This window comes from Oncorhynchus tshawytscha, linkage group LG33 (assembly GCF_018296145.1).
Source record: "Oncorhynchus tshawytscha isolate Ot180627B linkage group LG33, Otsh_v2.0, whole genome shotgun sequence".
Lineage (NCBI taxonomy): Eukaryota > Metazoa > Chordata > Actinopteri > Salmoniformes > Salmonidae > Oncorhynchus > Oncorhynchus tshawytscha.
The window spans coordinates 16,834,787-16,849,556 of record NC_056461.1 but is presented as its reverse complement, the minus strand read 5'-3'; the positions used below and the strand labels follow the sequence as shown (position 1 = coordinate 16,849,556).

The 14,770-nt window shown below is 44.0% G+C and overlaps 1 protein-coding gene and 1 long non-coding RNA gene across 7 annotated transcripts in view; one reads left to right on the top strand and one right to left on the bottom strand.

Annotated features, from left to right (window-relative positions):
• The window catches only part of fcho2 (FCH and mu domain containing endocytic adaptor 2), a 103,976-nt gene that overhangs the window by 84,926 nt on the left and 4,280 nt on the right, over positions 1 to 14,770 (top strand). For 5 of the 6 annotated variants that reach the window (XM_024397285.2, XM_024397287.2, XM_024397286.2 and 2 more), the window contains 3 exons: positions 6,995 to 7,150; positions 8,054 to 8,186; positions 8,526 to 8,725. In XM_024397285.2, coding sequence (XP_024253053.1) covers positions 6,995 to 7,150; positions 8,054 to 8,186; positions 8,526 to 8,725 — 489 coding nt within the window. Of the gene's footprint in view, positions 1 to 6,994; positions 7,151 to 8,053; positions 8,187 to 8,420; positions 8,479 to 8,525; positions 8,726 to 14,770 lie in introns of those variants that run through there. The other variant, XM_024397289.2, reaches the window with a different exon arrangement.
• Positions 11,587 to 14,185, bottom strand: LOC121841692. Its single transcript, XR_006080731.1, has 3 exons — positions 13,092 to 14,185; positions 12,602 to 12,658; positions 11,587 to 11,624 (listed from the first exon to the last, which is right to left on the bottom strand). It is a non-coding gene; the product is annotated as an uncharacterized LOC121841692 (long non-coding RNA).

Genomic DNA, 14,770 nt, shown 5'->3' with positions numbered 1-14,770 from the left:
CGTACACACACTATGAACAACCATTGTTGCACTGCATTTACTGCTGCATATAGCTATTCAACTCGTCCATGCACATAATATGTTACATGAATATTAAAGTTAAAATTTGCTGCATACTTCACACACACACATGACGAGCCTGTCTGTCTGTCTCTGTCTGTCTCTGTCTGTCTCTGTCTGTGCGTTTGTCTGTCTGTGCGCCTGTCTGTCTGTTTGTCTGTCTGTGTGCGTTTGTGTGCATTTGTCTGTCTGTGTGCATTTGTCTGTCTGTGTGCGTCTGTCTGTCTGTGCGTCTGTCTGTCTGTGCGTCTGTCTGTCTGTGCGCCTGTCTGTGTGTGTCTGTCTGCCTGTGCGTTTGTCTGTCTGTGCGTTTGTCTGTCTGTGTGTGCGCGCGCATCTGTCTGTCTGTCTGTGCGTGCATCTGTCTGTCTGTGCGCGCATCTGTCTGTGCGCGCATCTGTCTGTCTGTGCGCGCATCTGTCTGTGCGCGCATCTGTCTGTCTGTGCGCGCATCTGTCTGTCTGTGCGCGCATCTGTCTGTCTGTGCGCGCATCTGTCTGTCTGTGCGCGCATCTGTCTGTCTGTGCGCGCATCTGTCTGTCTGTGCGCCTGTCTGTCTGTGTGCGCCTGTCTGTCTGTGTGCGCCTGTGTGCGTCTGTCTGTGCGCCTGTCTGTGCTTCTGTTTGTCTGTGCCTGTCTCTGTCTATGTGTGCGCGCGTCTGTCTGTCTGTGCGTCTGTCTGTCTGTGCGCCTGTCTGTGCGCCTGTCTGTCTGTGCGCCTGTCTGTCTGTGCGCCTGTCTGTCTGTGCGCCTGTCTGTCGCCTGTCTGTCTGTGTGCCTGTCTGTCTGCCTGTCTGTCTGTCTGCGCCTGTCTGTGCACCTGTCTGTCTCTGTCTGTCTGTGCGCCTGTCTGTCTGTGTATCTGTGTGCCTGTCTGTCTGTGTGCCTGTCTGTCTGTGCGCCTGTCTGTCTGTGTGCGTCTGTGTGCCTGTCTGTCTGTGCCTGTCTGTCTGTGTGCCTGTCTGCCTGTGTGCCTGTCTGTCTGTGCGCCTGTCTGTCTGTGCGCCTGTCTGTCTGTGCGCCTGTCTGTCTGTGCGCGTGTCTGTCTGTGCGCGTGTCTGTCTGTGCGCGCGTCTGTCTGTGCGTCTGTCTGTGCGTCTGTCTGTGTGCGTGCGCCTGTCTGTGCATCTGTCTCTGTCTGTGCGCGCGTCTGTCTGTGCATCTATCTGTCTGTGCATCTATCTGTCTGTGCGTCTGTCTGTGTGCGCCTGTCTGTCTGTGTGCGCCTGTCTGTCTGTCTGAGTGTGTGCGTTTGTCTGTCTGCCTGTGCATTTGTCTGTCTGCCTGTGTGTCTGTCTGTCTGCGTTTGTCTGTCTTTGCGTTTGTCTGTGCGTTTGTCTGTCTGTCTGTGCGTCTGTCTGTGTCCATCTGTCTGTCTGTCTGACTGTGCGTCTGTCTGACTGTGCGTCTGTCTGACTGTGCGTCTGTCTGACTGTGCGGCTGTCTGTCTGTGCGGCTGTCTGTCTGTGCGGCTGTCTGTCTGTGCGGCTGTCTGTCTGTGCGGCTGTCTGTCTGTGCGGCTGTCTGACTGTGCGTCTCTGTGTCCATCTGTCTGTCTGTCTGTGTGCGTCTGTCTGTCTGTGTGCATCTGTCTGTCTGTGCGTCTGTCTGTCTGTGCGTCTGTCTGTCTGTGCTGTCTGTCTGTGCATCTGTCTGTCTGTGCATCTGTCTGTGCGGCTGTCTGTCTGTGCGGCTGTCTGATGTGCGTCTGTCTGTCTGACTGTGCGTCTGTCTGTCTGACTGTGCGTCTGTCTGTGTCATCTGTCTGTCTGTCTGTCTGTGTGCGTCTGTCTGTGTGCGTCTGTCTGTGCGGCTGTCTGTCTGTGCGTCTGCGTTTGTCTGCGTCTGTCTGTGCGTCTGTCTGTCTGTGCGTTTTTCTGTCTGTCTGTCTGTCTGTGTGTCTAACTGTGCGTCTGTCTGTGCGCGCCTGTCTGTTTGTCTGTCTGTGCGTCTGTCTGTGCGTCTGTCTGTCTGTGCGTCTGTCTGTCTGTCTGTGCGTCTGTCTGTCTGTCTGTGCGTCTGTCTGTCTGTCTGTCTGTCTGTCTGTCTGTGCGTCTGTCTGTCTGTGCGTTTGTCTGTCTGTCTGTGTCGTTTGTCTGTCTGTGCGTTTGTCTGTCTGTGTGTGCGCGTCTGTTTGTCTGTCTGTGCGTTTGTCTGTCTGTGCGTCTGTCTGACTGTGCGTTTGTCTGTCTGTCTGTCTGTCTGTTTGTCTGTCTGTCTGTCTGTCTGTGCGTCTGTCTGTCTGTGCGTCTGTCTGTCTGTCTGTGCGTCTGTCTGTCTGTCTCTGTCTGTCTGTCTGTGCGTCTGTCTGTCTGTCTGTGCGTCTGTCTGTCTGTCTGTGCGTCTGTCTGTCTGTCTGTGCGTCTGTCTGTCTGTGCGTTTGTCTGTCTGTGCGTTTGTCTGTCTGTGTGTGCGCGCGTCTGTTTGTCTGTCTGTGCGTCTGTCTGTGCGTCTGTCTGTGCGCGCCTGTCTGTTTGTCTGACTGTGCGTCTGTCTGACTGTGCGTCTGTCTATCTGTGCGTTTGTTTGTCTGTCTGTCTGTGTGCGTCTGTTTGTGTGCAAATGTCTGTGTGCGTCCCTCTGTGCGTCTGTGCGTGCAATGATTTTGGTTTGACCGATATTACTCTTTCATAGTGGATAACCCACATGGGGCAGATTATAGTCTGGGACATAGAAAACATACACCCTTTTATTGGTTAACTGCTGTTAGATTGCTGCTGTGCAAAATGATTATTTTTGCAGGGATTAGCAAATGGAACATTTCATAAGCAGTGCAGTGGACACACAGGGCAGGGTTGGGGCTCGCACGTGGACCACACCACAGCAGACTGGGATGGGGCTAGACTACCGGGCCTTGTTTACATTTGGACTGAGGTAGCCTTGGCCTGAGTTGTACAGGGTCGAATTTAGACGTGGATGAGTTACATTTGGAGTTAAACGAGTGGACTAACTAAGACTGAGACTGTGCACTGCCTTGGACTACAATTCCATTAAAGGTACAGTACTGTGATAGACTGGACTAGTGGGCAGATGTTTAACCCTTTGTGTTAACACTCTGCTGTGCCGCTCAGGTGCATAGTGAAGAGCACAGGTTTAACAATAGAACCGCTGGGCTTTTCAGCCTATAAGTACCCGCTAGGCTAGATAGAGAACGTTTCCAGGCGTCCTCTTTAGCATACGCATCAGATGCATATCAACCCGCAGGCCAAATGATTTGCAATAAACATAAGCACCAATGCTTGTGATCACGATTAGGTTATTATTGGAGTAAGGTGTGTTGGCGGGGGCAAACTGTGACACCAATCAGGCCCTCGATGACTGGAATTGCCCAAGACAAAGGAGATGATTGTGGACTACAGGAAAATGAGGACCGAGCACGCCCCCATTCTCATCGACGGGGCTGCAGTGGAGCAGGTTGAGAGCTTCGAGTTCCTTGGTGTCCACATCACCAACAAATTAACATGGTCCAAGCACACAAAGACAGTCGTGAAGAGGGCAAGACAAAACCTATTCCCCCTCAGGAGACTGAAAAGATTTGTCATGGGTCCTCAGATCCTCAAAAGGTTCTACAGCTGCACCATCGAGAGCATCACTGCCTGGTTGCATCACTTCCTGGTATGGCAACTGCTCGGCCTCCGACCACAAGGCACTACAGAAGGTAGTGCGAACAGGGCCAAGCTTCCTGCCATCCAGGATCTCTATACCAGGTGGTGTCAGAAGAAGGCCCTAAAAATTGTCAAAGACTCCAGCCACCCTAGTCATAGACTGTTCTCTCTGCTACTGCCCGACAAGCGGTACCAGAGCGCCAAGTCTAGGTCCAAGAGGCTTCTAAACAGCTTCTACCCCCAAGCCATAAGACTCCTGAACACCTAATCAAATGGCTACCCAGACTATTTGCATTGCCCCCCCCTCCCCCTCTTTTACACCGCTGCTACTCTTTGTTGTTATCATCTATGCATAGTCACTTTAATAACTCTACCTACATGTACAGTTTAAGTCGGAAGTTTACATATACTTAGGTTGGTTAAAGCTATTTGTGGAGTGGTTTTTCAACCACTCCACAAATGGCTTATTAACAAACTTTCGTTTTGACAAGTCGTTTAGGACATCTACTTTGTGCATGACACAAGTAATTTTTCCAACAATTGTTTACAGACAGATTATTTCACTTATAATTCACTGTATCACAATTCCAGTGGGTCAGAAGTTCACATACACTAAGTTGACTGTGCCTTTAAACAGCCTGGGAAATTCCAGAAAATTAAGTCATGGCTTTAGAAGCTTCTGATAGGCTAATTGACATGATTTGAGTCAATTGGTGGTGTACCTGTGGATGTATTTCAAGGTCTATCTTCAAACTCAGTGCCTCTTTGCTTTACATCATAGGAAAATCTAAAGAAATCAGCCAAGACCTCAGAAAAACAATTGTAGACCTCCACAAGTCTGGTTCATCCTTGGGACCAATATCCAAACGCCTGAAGGTAACACGTTCATCTGTACAAACAATAGTATGCAAGTATAAACAGGGGACCACGCTGCCGTCATACCGCTCAGGAAGGAGACGCGTTCTGTCTCCCAGAGATGAACGTACTTTGGTTCGAAAAGGGCAAATCAATCCCAGAACAGCAGCAAAGGACCTTGTGAAGATGCTGGAGGAAATGGTGCAAAAGAGTCTATCTATATCCACAGTAAAACGAGTCCACTCAGCAATGAAGAAGCTACTGCTCCAAAACCGCCATTAAAAAGCCAGAGTACAATTTGCAAATGCAAATGGGGACAAAGATTGTACTTTTTGGATAAATGTCCTCTGGTCTGATGAAAAAAAAAATAGAACTGTTTGGCCATAATGACCATCGTTATGTTTGGAGGACAAAGGGGAGGCTTGCAATCCAAAGAACACCATCCCAACCGTGAAGCACGGGGGTGGCAGCATCATGTTGTGGGGGAGCTTTGCTGCAGGAGGGACTGGTGCACTTCACAAAATTGATGGCATAATGAGGATGGAAAATTACGTGGATATATTGAAGCAACATCTCAAGACATCAGTCAGGAAGTTAAAGCTTGGGTCTTGGGTCTAAAGCTTGGGTCTAAATGGATCTTCTATATGGACAATGACCCCAAGCATACTTCCAGAGTTGTGGCAAAATGGCTTGAGGACAGCAAAGTCAAGGTATTGGAGTGGACATCACAAAGCCCTGACCTCAATCCTTTAGAAAATTTGTGGGCAGAACTGAAAAAGCGTGTGCGAGCAAGGAGGCCGACAAACCTGTCTCAGTTACGCCAGCTCTGTCAGGAGTGGGCCAAAATTCACCCAACTTATTGTGGGAAGCTTGTGGAAGGCTACTGAAACTTTTGACCGAAGTTAAACAATTTAAAGGCAATGCTACCAAATACTAATTGAGTCTATGTAAACTTCTGACCCACTGGGAATGTGAAATAAATAATACTCTACTATTTTTCTAAAATGTCACATTCTTAAAATAAAGTGGTGATCCTAACTGACCTAAGACAGGGAATTTTTACTTGGATTAAATGTCAGGAATTGTGAAAAACTGAGTTTAAATGTATTTGGCTAAGGTTTATGTAAACTTCTGACTTCAACTGTATGTACATATTACCTGAACTAACCGGTGCTGGTAGTCTCGCTATTGTTATTTTACTGCTGCTCTTTAATTACTTGTTACTTTTATTTCTTATTCTTATCCGTATTTCTTTAAACTGCGTTGTTGGTTAGGGATTCGTAAGTAAGCATTTTATTGTACAACACCTGTTGTGTTCGGTGCATGTTAGTAATAAAATTTGATTTGCTAAATAGTGCATAAACAATTATAAAGGATGTGGAAATATATCCATGACAAGATATAAAACAATCGTTATTTGTTTGGATAGAGTCAAGGATAAGTTTTGTAACGTTCTACCAAGTCGTTGTGAAAAACGTATAGCTTATTTTCGTTCCCTACAATAAAACATTACAGTGTAATACATTTTATTTGTAGATTTGATTGGCAATATAGTTATAGTAAGTAATACAGTTAAGTTTCAGCTTCTTTTGACAATGTAGAAAGTAAAAGATAATATAACCAGGTGGTTGTCTCTCTCCGTCACCGATATGGAGTACAGCTCCGCTGGTATGTTTTGCGCAGAGGGCGGCAGCTCCCTACTCTGTTTGTTCAAGGTTCCGAGCAGGCTTGTCTTCTTTGCAATCAACTTGTCTGCCAGGGAAATTGATGTGAAGAAGTTGTCCGTTGTCACTGCCTTTGCCCATGTAACGCTCTGAGTCTCAAAACCACAGGCTCAAACAGTCGATCACCCACTGGCCTGGATTCATCTTTCCCCAGATATGGAAAGCCATTGAGCAAGTACTTGGATTCGACATCGGCGGCCTACCAAAACTTTGGTCCAGTTTGTTGGCCATGTATTGGGTGAAATGGCACCGAGAATTGGTTTTGGAATAGTTGCTCATCAACAGTTTTATATTCTCTCCTGGCAAGGCAGTTCTTCACACAACATTTCCAGGTGTCTGAGACGGCAGTGATCTTGGTCCGCCTGCACGCGTGTTTGGTATCCTCGCCATCAAAATGCAGGTGTCTCTCAATCTCTCTGAAGCGGTTGCGTGGCATGGTCTCTTGGGGAAAAAAAGTTAACCTCAAACCTATCAGATCAATTTGATATGAGTGCAATAAATGCTTTGAGTTCATGCATAGACATGTCCCATGTACTGTTTCCTTTTCTGTGCGCATCCGCGGCAGTATAATCTCTGATGTGCTGTAACATCCGCATGTCACTTGAACAAAACTATCCAGTGTGGTGGCAATTTGTCTCTTTGCGTGAGCTGTAGGGCCTGCTCTCTTTCTTTGCTGCTTTTCACGTCTCCTCGAGTGTGGGGAAGATCACAGGTTTAACCCTTTACGTGCTGCTCTCCTTCACTATCTAGGTGCATAGTAAAGATCACTGGTGACATGACCCTGTCCTTCCCCATGGGTATCATCAAGGTGTTCACCAGTAACCCCTCCCCTGCCGTGCTCACCTTCAAACTGAAGAGCACGTCCAAACTGGAGCAGATCCTCCCCAACCAGACACTACTGTTCAGGTGAGTGGAGAAATTTCAACATTCTGATAATGTTTTATTCACAGTTGATATGGTTAACATAAACATTCATACAATGTTTTAATGAACCTGATTGATGTGTGGTTACCATACAGGCATACAGGACCATAGAGAATCATTCAGCTATATCAGTAATGACCAGATTCCTATACAGGTGTGTGCACGTTTGGACCCCAAAAAAGGCTATAACACTGGTTGAACACCAGTGGAAAAGACTGGAGCATATCAGGGTGGCAGCCCATAGAGAGAGGTGTTGAGGGGAGGGAGGGGATAGTGGTGGTGGTGGTGGTGGGGTAATGAGGGGAAACCTAGCTTGCGTCATTGAGGGGAAATTCTATTAGCATCGGTCATAAACCTGTCATTATCCTGACAGCGAACTATTTTCCACCATTCCTCTTCAGACATCAGGTTCTCAACAGGCCATGTCTAGAGGAGTGTTACGTCAACTCTCAACAAGCGATAATATCACCTCTAAATTGAAGCTTCATGTTGTGTTTTCTCCAGCATAGTCACCATGTGTCTAGCCCTAGCCAACTTATTAGCAGTGAATCATCAGTGGAAAACAGACAGCCACCTGAGAGTCTCTTTGACGAGTGGATTCCTTTCTTCCCCCAAAGGAAAAGAAGATCTTTTCTTCCCTGTTTTCTTTCTGTCCTTCTCGGACTGCTTCATCTGGGTAACTCTGAGTCCACATGGCTGGACTAATTGAATCAAACGGAATTCATTTTTTAATAGCTGGGGGGCAATTAAAGGGTTTCCAAGCTATTGGAGCTCGGTGCAAGTGCGCATGCACACACAGAGCAATGAATACTTGAGTCTCTGATCATTTCCTGTGTGTGTGTGTGTGTGTGTGTGTGTGTGTGTGTGTGTGTGTGTGTTATCCAGTGATCCCTCGCAAAGTGACACTAATACCAAGGACTTTTGGTTCAACATGCAAGCTCTCACATCCTACCTCAGGAAAGCATCAGAGCAGAACCCTGCTGCATCCTACTACAATGTGGACATCCTCAAATACCAGGTTAGACCCAGACTAAATTAAATACTCACTTTAGTATATTGAAAACACCTACAGTATATACTCCAGAAGTAAAATAAGTTGTACTCAAAATGAAATGTTTATTACCATCAAATTTGTGTTTGTAAATGTATTTATTTCACATATTGTTAGTGTATTAATTGTTTTGGCATCTCTCCAATAATATGATCTTTGCTGTTTTCCTTCTGACCTTATGCTGCATCACTGGGTGTGCAGGTGTCCTCTAATGGGATCCAGTCAACCTCCCTCTGAACCTGGCAGTGTACTGGAAGTGCACCCCCGCTACCACTGACTTGATCTCTGACCTGTCCCTCTGTCTAGGTGTCCTCTAATGGGATCCAGTCCACCCCTCTGAACCTGGCAGTGTACTGGAAGTGTACCCCCACCACCACTGACCTGAGGCTGGACTACCGTTACAACCCAGAGTCCATGCTCTACCCCGGCCCTCTTTCCAACGTACAGGTCCTAGTGCCTGTAGACGGAGAGGTCATCAACATGCAGTCCCTGCCCAATGCTGTCTGGTGAGAGAAATGACCAGAGAACATGTGGACAGCAGTACTATTTAGTTTATATATATTTTATTTTATTAACCCCTCCACCCCTCTTCGGAGGACAAATATATTTTAGTTTTTTTACAGCTTTTTTTTGCTACATATACATACATTTTACATACAAATTTAGCATATACATTTTACATACAAATTTGACAGAAATGGTACTTTTATATTTAAAGCAGTCACATAACAATAATACAATACCAAACATAAACTCTTTCATCTCAACCCTCAGCCATTCTCAGACCATCCCACCTATCACCATAGACCACCCTCGTTTGGTTTCCATGTGCTGTATATTTTTCATTGTGCTGTGATGTTTTACATAATTTTTTAACCTTTATAATCATGTAGTATCCACATATTGTGAGCTAAAGTTGAAAACCTTTCCTACGAGTATTATTATATTATTTATTGACTGACGATGGCTTTCCAAATCGCCCAACAATGGTATTTGTAAAGTTAATTTTAAGTGCATGTTGTGATTTTTTTTTTTTTACAATTCCTGAACCTGTGACCAGAAACAAGCTACATCGGGGCAATACCAAAATAAATGATCTATTGATTTTGTCTCTTCGCAGCAAAGTCTACAGAGCTGAGATAGTTGTATGCCCCAAATACAGTGAGGCGAAAAAGTATTTGATCCCCTGCTGATTTTGTACGTTTGCCCACTGACAGAGAAATGATCCGTCTATAATTTTAATGTTAGGTTTATTTGAACAGTGAGAGACAGAACAACAAAAAAATCCAGAAAAACGCATGTCAAAAATGTTATAAATTGATTTTCATTTTAATGAGGGAAATAACTATTTGACCCCCTCTCAATCAGAAAGATTTCTGGCTCCCAGGTGTCTTTTATACAGGTAACGAGCTGAGATTAGGAGCACACCTGTCCACAGAAGCAATCAATCAGATTCCAAACTCCCCACCAAGACCAAAGAGCTCTCCAAGGATGTCAGGGACAAGATTGTAGACCTACACAAGGCTGGAATGGGCTACAAGACCATCGCCAAGCAGCTTGGTGAGTAGGTGACAACAGTTGGTGTGATTATTCGCAAATGGAAGAAACACAAAAGAACTGTCAATCTCTCTCGGCCTGGGGCTCCATGCAAGATCTCACCTCGTGGAGTTGCAATGATCATGAGAACGGTGAGGAATCAGCCCAGAACTACACAGGAGGATCTTGTCAATGATCTCAAGGCAGCTGGGACCATAGTCACCAAGAAAACAATTGGTAACACACTACGCCGTGAAGGACTGAAATCCTGCAGCGCCCGCAAGGTCCCCCTGCTCAAGAAAGCGCATATACATGCCCGTCTGAAGTTGCCAATGAACATCTGAATGATTCAGAGGACAACTGGGTGAAAGTGTTGTGGTCAGATGAGACCAAAATGGAGCTCTTTGGGATCAACTCAACTCGCTGTGTTTGAAGGAGGAGGAATGCTTCCTATGACCCCAAGAACACCATCCCCACCGCCAAACATGGAGGTGGAAACATTATGCTTTGGTTTTTTTTTTCTGCTAAGGGGACAGGACAACTTCACCGCATCAAAGGGACGATGGACAGGACCATGTACCGTCAAATCTTGGGTGAGAACCTCCTTCCCTCAGCCAGGACATTGAAAATGGGTCGTGGATGGGTATTCCAGCATGACAATGACCCAAAACACATGGCCAAGGCAACAAAGGAGTGGCTCAAGAAGAAGCACATTAAGGTCCTGGAGTGGCCTAGCCAGTCTTCAGACCTTAATCCCATAGAAAATCTGTGGAGGGAGCTGAAGGTTTGAGTTGCCAAACGTCAGCCTCGAAACCTTAATGACTTGGAGAAGATCTGCAAAGTAGCCTAGTGGTTAGAGCGTTGGACTAGTAACCGGAAGGTTGCAAGTTCAAACCCCCCAGCTGACAAGGTACAAATCTGTCGTTCTGCCCCTGAACAGGCAGTTAAGCCACTGTTCCTAGGCCGTCATTGAAAATAAGAATTTGTTCTTAACTGACTTGCCTAGTTAAATAAAGGTAAAATAAAAAAGAGTAGTGGGACAAAATCCCTCCTGAGATGTGTGCAAACCTGGTGGCCAACTACAAGAAATGTCTGACCTCTGTGATTGCCAACAAGGGTTTTGCCACCAAGTACTAAGTCATGTTTTGCAGAGGGGTCAAATACTTATTTCCCTCATTAAAATGCAAATCAATTTATAACATTTTTGACATGCATTTTTCTGGATTTTTTTGTTGTTATTCTGTCTCTCACTGTTCAAATAAACCTACCATTAAAATGTTAGACTGATCATTTCTTTGTCGGTGGGCAAACGTACAAAATCAGCAGGGGATCAAATACTTTTTTCCCTCACTGTATATAACAATCTGTTGGTGGCAAGAATTTTATAAACTCAGCAAAAAAAGAAACATCCCTTTTTCAGGACCCTGTCTTTCAAAGATAATTCATAAAAATCCAAATAACTTCACAGATTGTAAAGGGTTTTAACACTGTTTCGCATGCTTGTTCAATGAACCATAAACAATTAATGAACATGCACCTGTGGAACTGTCGTTAAGACATTAACAGCTTACAGACGGTAGGCAATTAAGGTCACAGTTATGAAAACTTACGACACTAAAGAGGCCTTTCTACTGACTCTGAAGAACACCAAAAGCAAGATGCCCAGGGTCCCTGCTCATCTGCGTGAATGTGCCTTAGGCATGCTGCAAGGATGCGCGAGGACTGCAGATGTGGCCAGGGCAATAAATTGCAATGTCTGTACTGTGAGACGCCTAAGACAGCGCTACAGGGAGACAGGACGGACAGCTGATCGTCCTCGCAGTGGCAGACCACGTGCAACAACACCTGCACAGGATCGGTACATCACACCTGCGGGACAAGAGAAAACAACCTAGATATATCGCAAGACCAGTCCTTTTTTTTATGTCCATAACATTCGAGACATATTTCATGTAGTCCTCATATAGCCTGTTGTGTTCCGACAAAAAAAGGAGGAAGGAAAAGGGAACATAGATTCTAACGGCCGCTAATGACTGCTATTAAAAAATGTGTCTTAGGCATCACACTGCCCATAAAGGAATACCCTAGTTTAACTTACAATCGACTGACACAGCCATGGCACGATAGCCAAGAATACATGCATTACTGACAATACAGAGCGAGTAAACCTGTAAAACCAACCCTCTCTCCACGATACACATTTTGTTTTTATTCCAGGGTTGTTGCGTTATCACCTCGGCTGTTTTACACATAGGCCTATATCATTAGACTCAATAATATAAAAGGTAGCATAAATAGCTTATATAGAAATATAATATACCTCTCTCTCCCTTAGGGAAGTGCTTCCATAAGCCAGTGATTGTGTTAGTTCTACCTTTGACTTCAATCAGTTTATCTGTCTTAACCAGCCCGCCACACACTAACAGAAACAACAACCCTGTAGACAATACCTACTCCATTTGCCGGTGTGTATCGGAACAAGAATCATCCTTTACATTTTTTATATTGAGATTTATATTTTAAATGTAAAAGGGTAATAACACCAATTATTTTAGGATCGTATAGGACTATTCCAATAGAGAACCTAGGCAGGTTTTTAGTTATATAATAATTTAGCCTTATAATAAATCTATTTATTTATTACGTTTTATCTTAAAAGCTAATCGTTTCCGATTCACATCGGCAAACAAGGGCCGCACTATATAACAGCTTTTAAGTCATAATATACCCGACCTCTACAATTAGGCCATATCATATCAAACTGAAAAAAACAACCTTGGTATTTCTAATGTTCAATCTTCAAATTAAATAAATAAACAATCAGAAAGAAAAAAGATCAGCCTTACCCATCTTCGCCTTCCCCTGAATCAAAACCTGATACTACGTCCAAAGTTCCATATTGCCTAAATAGAAAAAGGATAAGTTCATCATACCCATTCTGCATTACCACAAGTCCAACCTTATTTTAAGTCCACATAGTCCACGGTTCCATACTGTATGAAAAAGACAAATAAAAGTCGTTCATGTAAAAAACAAATCAATCAAATCAAATGTTATTAGTCACAGGCGCCGAATACAACAGGTGTAGAACTTACAGTGACATGCTTACTTACGAGCCCCTTAACCGACAGTGCAGTTAAAAAAATACGGATAAGTGATAAAAGTAACAAGGAATTAAAGAGGAGGAGTAAAAAATAACAATATATACAGGGGTATATAGCCGGTACAGAGTCAATGTGTGTGGGGCACCGGTTAGTTGAATCCATATGTTTACTGTGTAATGCGGTGCAAATATGTATCTGGAAACTTATTCAACAGGAGGTAGCTATCACTCACAGCCACGTTGTAATCTTTTAGTCCTTGAACATTTGGTTGTTGACATATTTATCGACCACTAGACGAACATTCTGCTTCTCTGCTCGGAGCCTTTTGAAAGTGGGGTACAGGGCACGTCGTCTCGCCACTATTTCATGAGGAAATTGTTCATTAATAGAGAATGGGATGTTCTCCCCTACCCTGTTGTAACTAGGCAATTTTCATGTTGTAGTGGGTTAGCATAGCTACGATCGGACGGGGCCTTCCCTCTGCTCTGCCACCGAAACGGTGAGCCCGTTTGAAAATCAATTGTTTCCACCTGTTCGTCCGTCATCTTGAGATTAATTTTCATGAACACCTTGACTTTTTCCCTTTATGCCCATTATAACAATTAGAACAATATTATTTTTCATACTTCTGCACTTTAGATCAAGTAATTCGACTTTCATTGTTTTATCATACCAGAGCCTCTCTGTAGTGTCTTTTAGGGAGTCCACGGTAGTTTTCAATATCTTATTATCCGCTCGTATTTCTTCCAGCATTTTATTACTGTAATCCATTCCTGTTTTTAAGGCCTCAACCTCCCGCAGTAGCCCATGCAATAGATCCAGTTTTTTTAACTGCTTGCTCATACTTGTAAGCAATGCTCCATCTTCTGGAGACATAGTTATAAAAACGTCCCCCTCCAATGTTACATTTGGAATTTTAGACGGCTTCTCTTCAGTTTCGCTCGCAGAACTCGATTAAAGGTCTTCTCTTGTTCGCTTCTTTTTCGAGCATATCAAAATGCTGATCAATAAGTAGCTCCAGATTCTCTATATTATCCAGAATGTTTGTTTCATAGTTATCAGCTAATCCTCAATTTTTGTGATGAATTCATGGGACAAGCTCTTCCTACCACGCTGCCACCTGCCAGTCACTGATGCTTTGATATATTGCTTGCTTGATTGATTCGAATTGACTGACTCTTATTGGTAAATTTGATTTTCCATTACAAAAACAGACCACAACAGTCAAGACAGCACAGCACTGGCATCAGCTGTGAGCATGGTTAATGTTGTACTGTACTTATCGCTAGCATTACATGTGTTTTTTGTTGTTGTATATCTGTAGTAATAGCAGTGTTTCCTCTAGGATTTTTTTCTGGAGTGGGGGTAGAGGTAGTGGCGAGGGTGGGGTCTTCCTGTATGACTGTGAGGTCATTTTTTAAACACATTTTTTAAAAGGACATTCCTACTCCAAAATGCATGAACATTTAATTATGTTCTCTTTGAAATTAATTTATTTTTACCACATTTGAAATTCGAGGACTGTTTTAATTGTATTTCTTGAACTCAATGACATCACCAGCCAATTCTATATTAACCCCCAAAGAATTTAGCTAGCTTAACATTACTGTATCTTAGCTAACAATTATTACCTGTGTCTATTGGCTACACATCCAGGATTACACGCTAGCTAGCTAGTTACCTTTGGAGGTTTCTCAGACGATCTGATGAGAATCTGAAGATATGTAACTTTACAACTTGTCACTCTGATTTTAAAAGCCCATCTGTGCAGAAAAATATTTGAATTCTATATATACTTTATATAAACATTGCATTCTGAAAGTATTCAGACCCCTTGACTTCTTCCACATTTTGTTACGTTACCACCTTATTCTGAAATGTATCAAATATTTTTTTCCCCTCATCAATCAT